This window comes from Scyliorhinus canicula, chromosome 12, assembly GCF_902713615.1.
Source record: "Scyliorhinus canicula chromosome 12, sScyCan1.1, whole genome shotgun sequence".
In the NCBI taxonomy this organism is placed as follows: domain Eukaryota; kingdom Metazoa; phylum Chordata; class Chondrichthyes; order Carcharhiniformes; family Scyliorhinidae; genus Scyliorhinus; species Scyliorhinus canicula.
The window spans coordinates 160184568-160200019 of record NC_052157.1 but is presented as its reverse complement, the minus strand read 5'-3'; the positions used below and the strand labels follow the sequence as shown (position 1 = coordinate 160200019).

The window sequence follows — 15452 nt, the reverse complement described above, 5'->3', positions numbered from 1 at the left end:
AGGCACTGGTTAACTGGGAAACAATGTAGGTCAGCAATTCGGAGGTGATGGGTGAACGGGGCTTGGTGCAAAGTGGAGTACGGGCAACAGAGTTTTAGATCACCCCAAGTTCATGGAGTGTAGAATACAGGGAGGTGGCCAAGAGTGAAGTGGAACAGTCAAGTCTCGAGGTAACAAAGGCACAGGTCCAGGTTTCAGCAGCTTATGCGTTGTATTGGGGCCATGGTTGGATGATATTTCAGAGGTGGAATAAGTGATCTTATTGATCGTGTGGATATGTGGTTGAAAGTTCATTGCACTGTCTAATGTGAGACTGAGGTTGCGAACAGTCTGGGCCATGGATAGATCCTTGCGGACACCAGAGGTAAGAGTGCAGAAGCAGGAACAGAAACCAATGCAGCACCTAATGCAAATATTTCAGGACAACGCAAAGTACTTTCACGTGTACTTTTTCTTAATGCACCAATTTGTGCAGAGGAAGATCTCACTGTCAGCAATGCAATAACAAGATAATCTACTTTCAGTGATATTGGTTAAAAGTTGCAAGTTGGCCTAGAACTCCCCTACTCTTTTGCAGAATTGTCCCCTGCAATCTCTTACATCCGCCCCAGGAGACAGGGGGAGCCTCAGTTTGAGTGTCATCCAAAATATGGAGTCTTCGACAGTGCAGTGCCCCATCAGTGCTGCCCTGGGAGTGTCAGCCTGGATTATGTGCTTAAATCTCTGGAGTAGGACATGAATCCACAACCTATTGACACTCGGGTGAGCGTGCCTTCCACTGCGTTACAGTCGACACTGAAACCTAACCCACCGCAAGGAGCCAGGCGACCTCACACGATCTGCTGTGAGGGGCCGAGACCCTGACCCCCTGCCTCACAGTGAGGGTGCAGCTCAAGAGCTGTCAGTTTGTGGACTAGAACCTCACTGCTTAAAATGTTCCAGATCTTTCCATGTGCGTCTGAATATTTCTAATAAGTTGGCGGTTTCTACATCACTGATTGTATTTCCACTTTTCCACTTCCCCATTTTATGTGCCAGTTAGACCTGGAACAGGAGCAGCAGAAGTTTGTTCAGCCTCGTGAGTGTGAACCAGGTAAAGAGACTTAATTCGCACTTGTACCCTCTTGATAACTATGATGATTCAAATGGTTCACTGGTGTCTTGCCAGCATTTTCTGTTTATATGTCAGATTTCCAGCATCCGTTAGTATTTTGTCTTTGTAAGAATTGTTTCTGGTTTACTGGTTGACTGCATTGTGTAACGAGACACTGGCACTGCTGATTTCTCAGCGATGATAGGTTGTCGGTTGCCAGTAGGTGCTGCACATCCTCCGACTGCACTCCTGAAACCTAAAGTTCTTCCATATTAAAGTCTCGGCTCAAGCAATTCGAGCCTCTTGCTCTTCTGTGCCTTAAGGTGCCTGGACCTAAATCACTAGAATCACCCCCCCAAACCTCTCTGACCCCACCCCACCCCCATAAATTGGTTACCCAAAATGTCCATCGCCACACCGGCCCACCTTCCGAGGCGAGGCACAAAGTGAAGACTTTGGACAATTTGGGACCGTCAGTCAAATATTCTTTTTTCCTCCATCGCCAATATTTGTACAACAATAAACTGAAACGTTGAAAGAAAATTTTGGGGAAAAAACGCACCTAATAAGTTTTTGTGTGTCTGGACAATCTTTAATGTCTGGAGACTCCAGAATAGTCCAGGGGGGTTTTAGAAGATCTTATGAGGAAAGGCTGAGGGATTTAAGGCTGTTTTCGTTAGAGAGAAGACTCAATTGAGGCATACAAGATGATCAGAGGATTAGATAGGGTGGACAGTGAGAGCCTTTTTCCTTGGATGGTGATGTCCAGCACGAGGGGACATAGCTTTAAATTGAGGGGAGATAGATATAGGACAGATGTCAGAGGTAGGTTCTCTACTCAGAGAGTAGTAAAGGGTGTGGAATGCCCTGCCTGCAACAGTAGTGGGCTCGCCAACATTAAGGGCATTCAAATGGTCATTGGATAAACATATGGATGATAAGGGAATAGTGTAGATGGGCTTTAGAGTGGTTTCACAGGTCGGCGCAACATCGATGGCCGAAGGGCCTGTACTGCGCTGTAGTGTTCTATGTTCTCTGTAGTGCAGCAAAACGTCAATGGCCTCCTTAAAAACAGAAACACAAGGCTAGCCATGCAGTTCCTGTAATGTGAATGTCCTCCTCAGTCACCGGCAGTACAGAATGGCCTCAATAATCATCACCATTTTACTTTGCTCTTGTATGATGCCCATTGTTCTCTGAGATTCAGATAACTGATCACATTTATAAGAACAGAAAATGCTGGAGAAACTCAGCAAGTCTGGCAGCATCTGTGGCCTTGTTGACTGGCCAAGTCAGTCATGATCAGCACCTCTCCAGTAAAAGGATTCACTTTCTGTCCCTGTTGATTATTAACTCACACGAGGATGTTCGAGATGCTTAGCTACCCTTCTTTAATCAGTGCTCAGAATTTAACCCCTAATGCTCCGCTATCATTCTGGTTAATCTTCCCTCTCACAGCCAAAAACTCGCAAATATCAACACTGATTCTTTATGGTTGTAGTTCAACAGTTAGCTCTCTGACCACGAGGTCAAAGTCCTGTTAGGTTCAAGCCCCAGTTCATAGACTACGTAATGCAGGCTGACACTCCCAGTTCAGTATCGAGGGAGTGCTGCACTGTCAGAGGTGTCACCTTTCAGGCCCAATTTGCCTTTATGGGTGGATATAAAAGATCCCCCAGCACTAACTCAAAGAACAGAGACGTCCTTGCCCATGTCTTGGCCAATATAGCCCTCCCCAAGAGTGGTAAATACAGATCATCTGGTCATTACCGCATTGCTATTTGTATAAGTTTGCAGTGCACAAATTGGCTGCCGTATATCCTATGTTACAGCAGCGACTACATTTGGCTGTAATGCACACTGCGACGGACCAAAGGTGCTACATGAATGCAATGTTTTCTTCCTTCGGGGAGACATAAAGGCTTTTCAAAGGCGAGAAGCGATGGACGAGCTATAAGGAACTTCAGTCATGGATGTGGAAAAGATCGGACTAATTTCCTTGGAACGGAGGCGGTTAAAAAGTGACTCAGTAAAAGGTTAAGATGAGAGGTTTTAATAATGATGTGGAGATGCCGGCGTTGGACTGGGGTGAGCACAATAAGAAGTCTTACAACACCAGGTTAAAGTCCAACAGGTTTGTTTCAAACACGCTCCGAAAGCTCGTGTTTGAAACAAACCTGTTGGACTTTAACCTGGTGTTGTAAGACTTCTTACGGTTTTAATAAAGCAGATAGGGAAAAGTCATCCCGTCTGGCAAATAGATACATAACGAAAACCCATAGATTCTAAATCATTGACAAAGGATCCAGAGGGAAGATGGAGATTTTTTTCATTCCGTTCAACACTATTTGAAAAAGTGGTGTACATGGAGTCCATAAATTATTTTACAGAGTTGACCAAGTACTTGAGGATGAAGAATTTAAGGTCACAGGAAAAAAATGGGGATGTAGGACTAAGCACAGCTATTCTTTCAAAGAGCCAGTGCAGACCAGACAGGCAAATGGCCTCCTTTGTGCTTCAAGTTTCTGCCTCTCATACTCTTATCTCTTCTTGACATCAAAGAACTCTTGCCCAAAGCTAAAGAGTGACAGTGTGGCCACATTTGTATCACGCTTTTCTCCTGTACTTTTTCCCACAGGGCAATGGATAAAAATCTCCGATTACTCATACAGTCCGACATATTAGACGGAATTGCTGACAACATAGAGAGGTCAGTAACTTTGCAATTGATGTGAAACAACGAGCCACAGCACTTGTACTTTTGCTCAAGTCGCAGGACGCGAACCAGCCTTCAGCTCAGTGGTTAGCATTCCTGCTCAGAAGAGGGGAAATAGGAGATGAATCATGTTGTTCAGTCCTTTGAGCCTACTCCATAATTCACCATGATCCCAGCGGATCTTCTACCGTAACTCCATCTTCCCCTCCGAACTCCATATTCCAGAGTTTCCTTAATACCCCAAAATCTGTCACTCTCAGTCTTGAGGCACCCACAACCCTTGAGGTAGAAAAGTCCAAAGATTCCCAACCCTTTGAGTGAAGAAATTTCTCATCTCTGTCCTAAATGATCAGCCCCCTATTCTGAGACTGTGTCCCTTATACCCTAACTCCCCCAGCCACGGGAAACAACCTCCGTGTTTCGCCGAGATTTCTCATTTTTCCAACTCTGGGGAATCAAGGCCTCAGTCTCTCCGCCTCGTACAATCTCCTCATCCCAAGAATCTCCTCATCCCAAGAATCTCCTCATCCCAAGAATCTCCTCATCCCAAGAATCAGTCTTGTGAACCTTTGTTGCACTCCCGTGAGGGTAAGTACATCCTTTCATAGGTAAGGAGGCTAATACTATACACACCGCTCCGGGCACAGCCTCACCAATACCCTGTAGAATTGTAGTCAGAAGGTCTTGCATTAATCACTGCTCTAGACAGTCCTGGCGAGTGCAGCTCTCAATTAATATTAATAATCTTTATTGTCACAAGTAGGCTTACATTAAAACAGCAATGAAGTTCCTGTGGAAATCCCCTAGTCGCCACATTCCAGCGCATGTTTGGAAGGGCAGTCATTGTCATTTAGGAAACGCAGCAGCCAATTCACATTCAATCACAGAGGGTACACCGAGGGAGAATTTCAGAATGTCCAATTCACCTAACAAGTACGTCTTTCAGGAATTGTGGGAGGAAACCGGAGCACCCGGAGGAAACCCCACACAGACACGGGGAGAACGTGCAGACTCCACACAGAAAGTGACCCAAGCTGGGACTCGAACCTGGGACCCTGGCACTGTGAAGTAACAGTGCTAACCACTGTGCTACCATGCATTCCAATTGACACTCAACAGGATATTTCACCCAGTTTCTCCCTTCAACATCTCATAACATGGGTTGTGCGCGCCCATAAAACCCTCTCTTGGCTGGTATAATATGCAGGTGGCCATTGAAGGTTGGAGGTGGCCATGGAAGGAGAGTTGATGCCATGGGCTGCTGGGACTGTTCGGTCAGCATTCCACAAAGCCTTTCTACTGCTTTACCGTATTCTTTTTTTTAATATAAATTTAGAGTACCCAATTATTTTCTTTCCAATTAAGGGGCAATTGAGCGTGGCCAATCCACCTAGCCTGCACATCTTTGGGTTGTGGGGTTGAAACCCACGCAGAATGTGCAAATTCCACAAGGACAGTGACCCAGGGCCGGGATTCGAACCTGGGACCTCAGCGCCAAAGTCCCAGTGCTAACCACTGTGCCACATGCCGCCCTGCTTTACCATATTCTTAAAGGATTGAGGATCAAATTGGCTGCTGCCTTTCCTCAATGACAATGACTGCACTTCCAATGTTCTTCCAAGTCTGTGAAACATGCTGGGTTGTGAAAGGTGCTCAGGGGGCAGCAGGGTGGCACAGTGGTTAGCACTGCTGCCTATGGCGCTGAGGACCCGGGTTCGAATCCCGGCCCTGGGTCACTGTCCGTGTGTAGTTTGCACATTATTCCTAGGTGGATTGGCCACGCTAAATTGCCCCTTAATTGGAAAAAATAATTGGGTACTCTAAATTTTATTTTTTTTTAAAGTGAAATGTGCTCAATAAATGCATGTTCTACAATTGCAGAGCAAATGGTATGAGTCAGCAGTATCTTGTTATCTAATGGGATCGGGAGTAGGGGAGTGGATAATCAGCCTCTCTTGAACTTTCTTCATTTATAAACAAGGATACTGTGAAGCTTGTTGAAAAACATGAACAAATATATATTTATTCTCGTTTCTTAGCAACCTGCGGCGTAATCTGACACGGCAGTTGTTCTCCTCCATTGCTGATGGGGATATGGATGGAATAAGGCATTGTTTGCAGGCGACCAGAATAAAGCTGACAGAGCTCACAGGTATTGGGTCACACAAAAACAAAATACAGGCCATTCGGCCCACCTGGCCCTCTTAGACCCCACACAAACCTTCTCCCACCTCGACATCATCTCACCCAATCAATATATCCTTTGATTCCTTTCTCCTGATTTGGTTAAGCAGCATTCCTGTAAATGTACCAACGCTCCTCACCTCAGTCCACTTGTGTCGGTAATGGAGGAAGTGAAAGTTTAAGGTGTTAGATAGGGTGATACAGCCAGCTTCTCTGACCTGGATGATGTTGAGCATTGTTGGAGCTGCACTTATCCAGGCAACTGGAGAGCATTCCATCACACTCCTGACTTGTGCCTTTGGAGGACCGTGATGGGTCACAAGATGGGAAGAAATAGGAGCAGGAGTCAGTCATTAGGTTAGTGCGGGTCGGGGGTCACATATAGGCCCAGACCAGGTGAGGCACTCTCAATTACGACGCGAGAGCGAGGTCGGTAATCAAAGGCTTTAATATACAGAGAACAGGACAGCATTCGAGAGAAGTGTGCTCGCCACATGGAGCCTTATCCTATATACTGTTTCCTGGGGGGGGTAGCCAGAGGCGGAGTCCCCCAGGGTTCCAAGCCTCTTAAAGGGGCAAGGTATTAAAGGTAAATACCGTTCATCAGACCAGGTAAGGAAGGCAAGTCCCACCGCTGAAGTCCAAATAGTCAACCAACTTGGGGGGGGGGGGGGGGGGGGGGGGATTAGTGAATTGTACAATAACTGTTATTTTTCCTTCAAAACAGAATCAAAAACAGGAAAAACCTGCCTTATGAAAGCCTTACTGAATCTGAATGCCAACACAATGATGATAGTTGAGGAATTGATAGCGGTGGCAGAGCGAGATGACTATTTACAGCAGCTGATCAATGCTGAATATTGCGATAAAGATTACAATGGTAGGTTAACGGGGTTGCACAGGACTAACTGCAAAAATGTTCCAGGGACCCAAATGAACAGTTCAGCCTAATTCAGTCTTTACAGGAATTTCTAAGATGTAAGCCAGACAAGTGAATAGAAATTCCGTTTCCTCCTGCAGCCCACCTCCTCCTTATAACTTGTGTGTTTGTTTTTTAATTCATTCATGGGACCTGAGTGTTGCTGGCTGGAGCAGTTATTGCCCACTCCTAATTGCCCTTGAACAGAGGGACCTGTTGGTTCATTTCAGTGGGCATTTAAGAGTCAACCACATTGCTGTGGGTCTGGAGTCACATGTAGGCCAGACCAGGCAAGGACGGCAGATTTCCTTCCCTAAGGGACATTAGTGAATCAGGTGGGTCTTTACAACTGTTGGCAACGGTCATCATCAGAGTTCTAATTCCAGATTTACATTGAATTCAAATTTCACCACCTGCCAGAGTGAGATTTGATCCCAGGTCCACAGAGCATTACCTGGATCTCTGGATTACTTGTCAAGTGACAATACCACTGTGCTACCGCAGGCCCAGACAACCCAATCTCTTCTCGTGACAATCCTACCATCTCAGGAATCAGTCTACCTGCACTCTCTGGCAAGTATTTCCTTTCTTAGACAAGGAGACCAAAACTGCACACGTTACTCCAGGTGTGGTCTCACTAAGGCCTTGCACAGCTGCAGTCAGAAGTCCTCGCTCCTCTTGCGATGAAGACAAACAAAACATTTGTCGCCCTGTTTGCTGTACCTGCATGCTTGCTCTCAGTGACAGCCAGGTCCCTCTGTTCCTCCATCGGAAGTGGATAACTTCACACAATTCCACATTATACTGCATCTGCCGTGTATTTTTCTCACTCACTCAACTTGTCTAAATCATCTTGAAGCCTCCTCCTCATGTTCCCGATCTTCCCTCATCATTGATGTGCAATGTGGACAGCGAGGGCCCAAACACTGGGGGACCCCATTGGTCACCGCCTGCCACTTTGAAAAAGACCCATTAATTCCTATATACTGTTTCCTCAATCCATGTCAGTACATTGCCCCCAATCCCATGTGCTTCCATTTCACACACTGAATACTAACCTTTTAATCAAAAGCTTTCAGAAAATCCAAATACACCACATCCACCGGTTCTCCCTTATCTAATCCACTAGTTATTCCCTCAAAAAACTCCAGTTGGTTTGTTAAACATAATTTCCTTCATATAAATCCATGTTGACTTCATCCAATCCCGTTGATGTTTTCTATTTTTTTTAAATTAAGGGGCAATTTAGCGTGGCCAATCCACTTACCGTGCACATCTTTGGGTGGTGGGGCGTCAAATGCACGCAAACATAGGGGGTGGGATTCTCCGACCCTCCGCACCGAAATCGCGCTCGGCGCGGGGCGGAGAATTACCCAAAATAGGCTCCCACGCCGGCACACGATTCTCCAGAGAATCGCCACCAGTCGTGCGATCGACGCGGCGCCGGTCGGGGGCTGTTGAAAGCGGCTCCCGCGGCGATTCTCCGCGCTCGACAGGCTGAGTGCCTCCCAAATTCCGCTGGCGTGCTTCACGTGTTCCCACCCGGCAGGACCTCGGCATTCTGGTTGCGGGGGCCGTCCTGGTGGGGGGGGGCGGGGGCGATCTGACCCGGGGGACGGGGGCGTGGCCAGGCCCGCGATCGGTGGCTACCGATTGGCGGGCACACTCATTCCTGGGGGGGGGGCTATGTTCCTCTGCGACGGGCCCCTGCAGGGCTCCGCCATGTTGCTTGGGCGGACCCACGGCTGGCCGCCGTGCACAGCCGCGCAGCCATAACTGCAGGGCCCCGTCAGCAGCTGGTACTGCAGGATGCACGACGGGGACCTGCTAGCCCCTTTGAAGACGGAGAATCACCCTGGACTTACTAGGAAAAAGTCCAGAGTGATTCCCGCCCGTTTTCCGGCAGGCATGGGGACTTATTCCCCAGAAGGGAGAATCCCGCCCAAGGTCCTTTGATATTTTCTAACTGTCCTGTTATCGCATCCTTTACAATGGACTCCAGCATTTTCCCTACTTCTGATGCTGGGCCAACTAGTCTGTAATTTTGTGTTTCTGTTTTTAAATAAATTTAGAGTACCCAATTTTTCTTTTCAATTAAGGGGCAATTTGGCATGGCCAATCCACCTGCCCTGCAAATCTTTGGGTTGTGGGGTGAGACCCACACAGACATGGGGAGAATGTGCAAACTCCACACAGACAATGACCCAGAATTGAACCTGGGACCTCGACGCCGTGAGGCAGCAACGCTAACCACTGCGCCACCCGTACTTTCCTGGTTCCTCACTCTCTCTCTTTTTAAGATGTCTTACAACACCAGGTTAAAGTCCAACAGGTTTGTTTCAAACACCAACTTTCGGAGCACTGCTCCTTCCTCAGGTGAATGAAGAGGTTTGTTCCAGAAACATTTATATAGACAAATTCAAAGATGCCAGACAATGCTTAGAATGCGAGCAGGTAATTAAATCTTTATAGATCCAGAGATAGGGGTAACCCCAGGTTAAAGAGGTGTGAATTGTCTCAAGCCAGGACAGTTGGTAGGAATTCACAAGCCCAGGCCAGATGGTGGGGGATGAATGTAATGCGACATGAATCCCAGGTCCCTTTTTAAATAGCGGGGTTACATTTGCAACCCTCTAGGCTGCCGCAACTGTTCCACAATCTTGACTTTGGGTTGGAAACAGATTCTTAGATTTGTGACATTTGCTTTTGTTTTATCCTGAGGTCAAACGGCCCTGCACATCGCCATAGAGAGACGCTGTCCGGATATTGTGCAAATCCTGCTGGAGAAAGGGGCCAATGTCAACGCAAAGGCGAACGGGAAGTTTTTCAGATCAAGCAGGGAGCATAACGGCTTTTATTTTGGTGAGTTAAATAACCGTCTAGTTCCAGATTGCACAAATTATATTTTTTTTTTTAAAAAGAGGAAGAGTGTTGAGGTCTAGAAGTTAGAAAAGAATGAGGGAGAGAAAAATCAGAACTATTATTGGATTGATAAAAGAAATGCGGTGAGTGATTGGGTAACACAGGAAACAAATGTGGCCACATGCGAGGTCATCCGTTTTGGATTTACTCAATAGCGAGAAAAGCAGAGGCGTACAGGAATCTGGGTAGCGATGAATACAATCACTAACAGCCAGTGTTCATGTCTAAAGAGCAATCAAAGTGGCTAATGGAATATTGGCTTTTATCTCGAATATTATGGGAAAGAGGTGATGCTTCTAACGACAGAGCATTGATCAGACCCATGTGGAACTCCTTTCCAGTGGCAAGACCTCAGGAAGGATATATTGGCCTTGGAGTGCGTGTGGCACAGGTTCACCCCAATGATACTGGGCCAAAAGGGTTAAATTATAAGGCGAATTGTATAAATGAGACTTGTTTCGCCTGTGTTTAAAGATTAAGGGATGATTTAATTGGGGTATTAAAATGTTAAAAGGGTTGGAGAGGGTAGAGGGAAACGACCAACTCTGGTGCTTGGTGCACGGGGCAGCACAGTAGCACAGTGGTTAGCTCTGTTGCTTCAGGGGGCGGCGCATGGTGCAATGGTCAGTACTGGGACTATGCACCGAGGTCCCAGGTTCGAATACCAGCCCTGGGTCACTGTCTGTGTGGAGTTTGCACATTCTCCCCGTGTCTGCGTGGGTTTCACCCCCACAACCCAAAGATGAGCAGGGTAGGTGGATTGGCCACGCTAAATTGTCCCTTAATTGAAAAAAACAATTGGGTACTCTAAATCTATTTTTTATGAAGAAAGAAAAAAAAAAACACTGTTGCTTCACAGCGCCCGGCTTCCAGGTTCGATTCCCGGCTTGGGTCACTGTCTGTGCGGAGTCTGCACGTTCTCCGTGTGTGCGTGGGTTTCCTCCGGGTGCTCCGGTTTCCTCCCGCAAATCCCGAAAGACGTGCTATTAGGTAATTGGGACATTCTGAATTCTCCCTCAATGTACCTGAACAGGCGCCGGAATGTGGCGACTAGGGGCTTTTCACAGTAACTTCATTACTAATGTAAGCCTACTTGTGACAGTACAGATTATTATAAATATTAATATTACTGGCAGCAGAGAGTGGAGGATGGTGATAAGTGGGGCGCAAGCATTCAGGGAACAGTCGTGTCTGGGAGCTGACAAAGGCAGTGATGGCTTTTGCTGTTGCTAAATGTGTCACACTTCACAGGTGAGCTCCCGCTGGCCTTGGCGGCCTGCACCAATCAACCACAGATAGTTACACTCCTCCTGGACAATCCGAGAACGAACGTTGGGGAGCAGGATTCCTGGGGGAACACGGTGCTACATGCGCTGGTCTCCATAGCTGATGACAATGAGGACAACACAATGTTTGTAACAGAAATGTACAACACAATCCTGCTTGAAAACAAAGAGAAAAATCTGGAAGAAATAACAAATGCAAAAGGACTAACCCCGTTACAGCTGGCAGCCAAACTGGGCAAGCTGGAGGTAAGAATCGTTTTTATTTCCCTAAAGGATGGGCACTGGATGCTTTATTACTGAGAGGTAGCTGCTGCCTTCCGAGCAGCTCCCAGTTTCCGTGTCCACCTCAACTGGCATGAGAAAGGTGCGCCACAGCCACGCTGCATCCAGTCAGAGTCACACATGAACACACGCATGTTCATGTGTGCATGAGGGCAGCACGGTGGTGCAGTGGTTAGCACTGCTGCTTCGCAGCGCCGAGATCCCAGGTTCGATCCCGGCTCTGGGTCACTGTCCGTGTGGAGTTTGCACATTCTCCCCGTGTCTGCGTGGGTTTCACCCCCACAAACCAAAGATGAGCAGGGCAGGTGGATTGGCCACGCTAAATTGCCCCTTAATTGGAAAAAATGAATTGGGTACTCAGTTTATAAAACAAAAACAAAATGTGTGCATGTGCGCTCAGAGTCAATAGCCATCAATGTTCTGGGTATGTCAATGAGAAGGAACTTCACTCACTCACTAAGTGGATGTGGAGTGTGACCTGGTGCGAGATCGCCCTCTGCCAACTGATCTCTGCACTACATAAATAGAATATAAATATATAAAATGCATGGAAATCACTGACCGATTACTTCAGGTCTCTCCTGCTCCTTGCTTTAACTTCAGGGGGGACTGTTTTCATACTTAAATGAAGCAGCATTTTGCATCCATGGTAGAAGCACAAGTCCCGAAAGATGTGCTGTTAGGTGAATTTTCCATCTGTGTACCAGAACATTACACCCTGAGTTGGGGGGGGGGGGGGGGGGGGGGCGGCGGAGTGGGCTACCCACTGAGCCATGGGGGGGGGGGGGGGCAGAGTGGGCTACCAACTGAGCCATGGGGGGCAGAGTGCGGTACCCACTGAGCCATGGGGGGGGGGGGGGGGGGTGGGCAGTGCTACCCACTGAGCCATGGGGGGGGGCAGAGTGTGCTACCCACTGAGCCATGGGGGGGCAGAGTCTGCTACCCACTGAGCCATGGGGGGAGGGGGCAGAGTGCGTTACCCACTGAGCCATGGGGGGGGGCAGTGCTACCCACTGAGCCATGGGGGGGGGGCAGAGTCTGCTACCCATTGAGCCATGGGGGGGGGGGGGGCAGTGCTACCCACTGAGCCTGGGGGGGGGGCAGTGCTACCCACTGAGCCATGAGGGGGGGCAGAGTCTGCTACCCACTGAGCCATGGGGGGGGGGGGCAGTGCTACCCACTGAGCCTGGGGGGGGGGGGGCAGTGCTACCCACTGAGCCATGGGGGGGGGGCAGTGCTACCCACTGAGCCTGGGGGGGGGGCAGTGCTACCCACTGAGCCATGGGGGGGGGCAGAGTCTGCTACCCATTGAGCCATGGGGGGGGGGGCAGTGCTACCCACTGAGCCTGGGGGGGGGGGAGGCAGTGCTACCCACTGAGCCATGGGGGGGGGGCAGAGTGTGCTACCCACTGAGCCATGGGAGGGCAGAGTCTGCTACCCACTGAGCCATGGGGGAGGGGCAGAGTGCGTTACCCACTGAGCCGGGGGGGGGGGGGGGGGGGGGGGGGGGCAGTGTACACTACCCATCTGTTCACGAATGCTCTTTGGGGAAGGACTCCTTCCAGACTAGGCCGGTGACTGATTACAGTCTCACACCACACGTGTATAGCCTCAGCTGTCCTCTTGGAGGGATCCAGGAATAAAGATGACCACCTCCTTTGCAGGGTTACTGGGGATAGACAATGAATTCTGCGATTCTGTAAGATGTTAGGATGGGTGGAACAGAGATCTCAGACGGTAAAGGACTGGAGGATGTTAGAGAGATAGAGAGGCGACATCGCGGGGAGATTTGAAGCAAATGTAGATCAGCAGGCAGGGGTCACACAAAAATGTTTAATGGTATAAGCCAGTGGTGGTAAACCTGCGATCGGGGACCACATGCGGCCGACCTGGATTTGGAGTGTGGGCCAGGTGACATTCTGTTGACTGTTACCCACACTGTGCAGGGTTGCCACATTCCGCTGGTTTCCATCAGTGTCCATTAAATCCGACCAATGTGATTGAGGTGATACAAAGTGAAGTGAGGTGCATGCTGATTGCTCACATCATTGACTGCGAGACCGTGTGCTCCATGTCCACAGTGTAAATGTTTATTTTGCTCACCATTTGATGTTGATTACAGTTCTATTAATATAAAGACAATTAAGTATTTTCTACAATTCACGGAGCTGTGGACCCGGGTTCAATCCCGGCTCTGGGTCACTGACCGTGTGGAGTTTGCACATTCTCCCCCGGTCTGCATGTGTCTCACCCCCACAACCCAATGATGTGCAGGGTGGGTGGATTGGCAACGCTAAATTGCCCCTTAATTTATTTATTTATTTTTTAAAATTTAGATTACCCAATTATTTTTTCCAATTAAGGGGCAATTTAGCGTGGCCAATCCACCTACCCTGCACATCTTTGGATTGTCAGGGTGAAACCCATGCAAACATGGGGAGAATCTGCAAACTCCACACAGACAGTGACCCAGAGCCGGGATTGAACCTGGGACCTTAGCGCCGTGAGGCAGCTGTGCTAACCACTAGGCCACCGTGCTGCCCTAATTGCCCCTTAGTTGGAAAAAATAATTAGGTACTCTAAATTTATTTTTGAAAAGTATTTTCTATAACTCGTGAAATATTTGTTGTGTTTTAATTGTGTTTCACCTTATTCGTAGGGTCACGGTTAGTGAACAAGCCGATTTCAATCGCATGGCCCTCTGAGGTGAAGGAGGGCCTCTCGTGTGGCCCACTCACTGGCCTCGGTTGCTGATCACTAGTATAAAACTAACCTAGAAGCACAGTGACTATTGTGTGGGCAAGCACTACACACTGAAAGCCCCCAAAGGCAGCTGTACTGGATCGAGGACCAGCCTAGATTATGGTCCCAGGGTTGAAAGCCACAGCCTCTCGCCCAATAGCAGGGCTGCTGCTACCAAGCCTTGTAACCACATTCTCAGCGTGGATTGAACTGACATTTTGTCTCTCCTTGCAGATATTCCGAAATATCCTCAACAGAGAAATGTACGACAAGCAGCACATGGAACTTTCTAGAAAAATTACAGACTGGGCCTATGGGCCAGTTTCCTCTTCGCTCTACGACATCACGGAAGTGGACACCTTTGCAAAGAATTCAGTTCTGAAAGTTATTGCATTTAACACCAAAATCCAGGCAAGCTGGCTTGAATTTAACTCTTTCACCGGTTTAGCACTTTTTTTTACCAATAGAGTTATGAAAAAAACCATTGCTCATCATAGTGCTGCACAGAATACAGATCTGATAATCTGATAGGTAGTCCACCTCTCACCTCATCTTTCCCTCACCTCAACCCTCCAATCTCCCTCACCTCAGCACAACCTTTCCCTTTCTCCAATTTGGAAGTACGACTCCGTGTTGTTCTACCAAAGGGCCAGCACAATGGGCTGAGTGGCCTCCTTCTGCAATGTAGCATTCCATGATCCCGTCAAACATCCATTTCCCTGACTGATCTCAGGCCATCCCTGCACCAGGCTCCTCGAGATTCAAAAGGAGGAAATATTTACCATCCTCATTTCAGCATTCCCCTCGACGTTCCGCTTGTAACCAACTCATTAATTTGCAACATTTATTTCCTCTTCTCCTCCCCGCAACCCCTCCACCCACCCCAATTCCGAATCCTTCATCTACGTTTCTCAACTCAACGTGTGCAAGTTAGGAATGTTTAAAACTAACCGCAAACTGAACACCAGAAAACATGCTGCTGTGCAGAGGGACCTGGGTGTCCTATTGCATGAGTCGCAAAAAGTTGGTTTACAGGTGCAACAGGTAATTGAGAAGGTAAATGGAGTTTTGTCCTTCAATGTTTGAGGAATGGAGTTTAAGACTAGGGAGGTTATGCTGCAACTGTATAAGGTGTTAGTGAGGCCACACCTGGAGTATTGTGTTCAGTTTTGGTCTCCTTACTTGAGAAAGGACGTATTGGCGCTGGAGGGTGTGCAGAGGAGATTCACGAGGTTAATCCAAGAGTTGAGGGGGTCGGATTACGAGGAGAGGTTGAGTAAACTGGGACTGTACTCGTTGGAATTTAGA

General features: G+C 48.1%; 1 protein-coding gene across 1 annotated transcript in view; it reads left to right on the top strand.

The window, feature by feature from the left end:
- The window catches only part of LOC119975136 (transient receptor potential cation channel subfamily V member 3-like), a 47869-nt gene that overhangs the window by 16017 nt on the left and 16400 nt on the right, over positions 1 to 15452 (top strand). Inside the window, exons 2-8 of the mRNA XM_038814701.1 lie at positions 1039 to 1093; positions 3732 to 3803; positions 5849 to 5961; positions 6721 to 6873; positions 9634 to 9774; positions 11086 to 11366; positions 14379 to 14555. Of these exons, the coding sequence (XP_038670629.1) occupies positions 3736 to 3803; positions 5849 to 5961; positions 6721 to 6873; positions 9634 to 9774; positions 11086 to 11366; positions 14379 to 14555 (933 nt within the window). The 5' untranslated portion in view covers positions 1039 to 1093; positions 3732 to 3735. The remainder of the gene's footprint in view (positions 1 to 1038; positions 1094 to 3731; positions 3804 to 5848; positions 5962 to 6720; positions 6874 to 9633; positions 9775 to 11085; positions 11367 to 14378; positions 14556 to 15452) is intronic.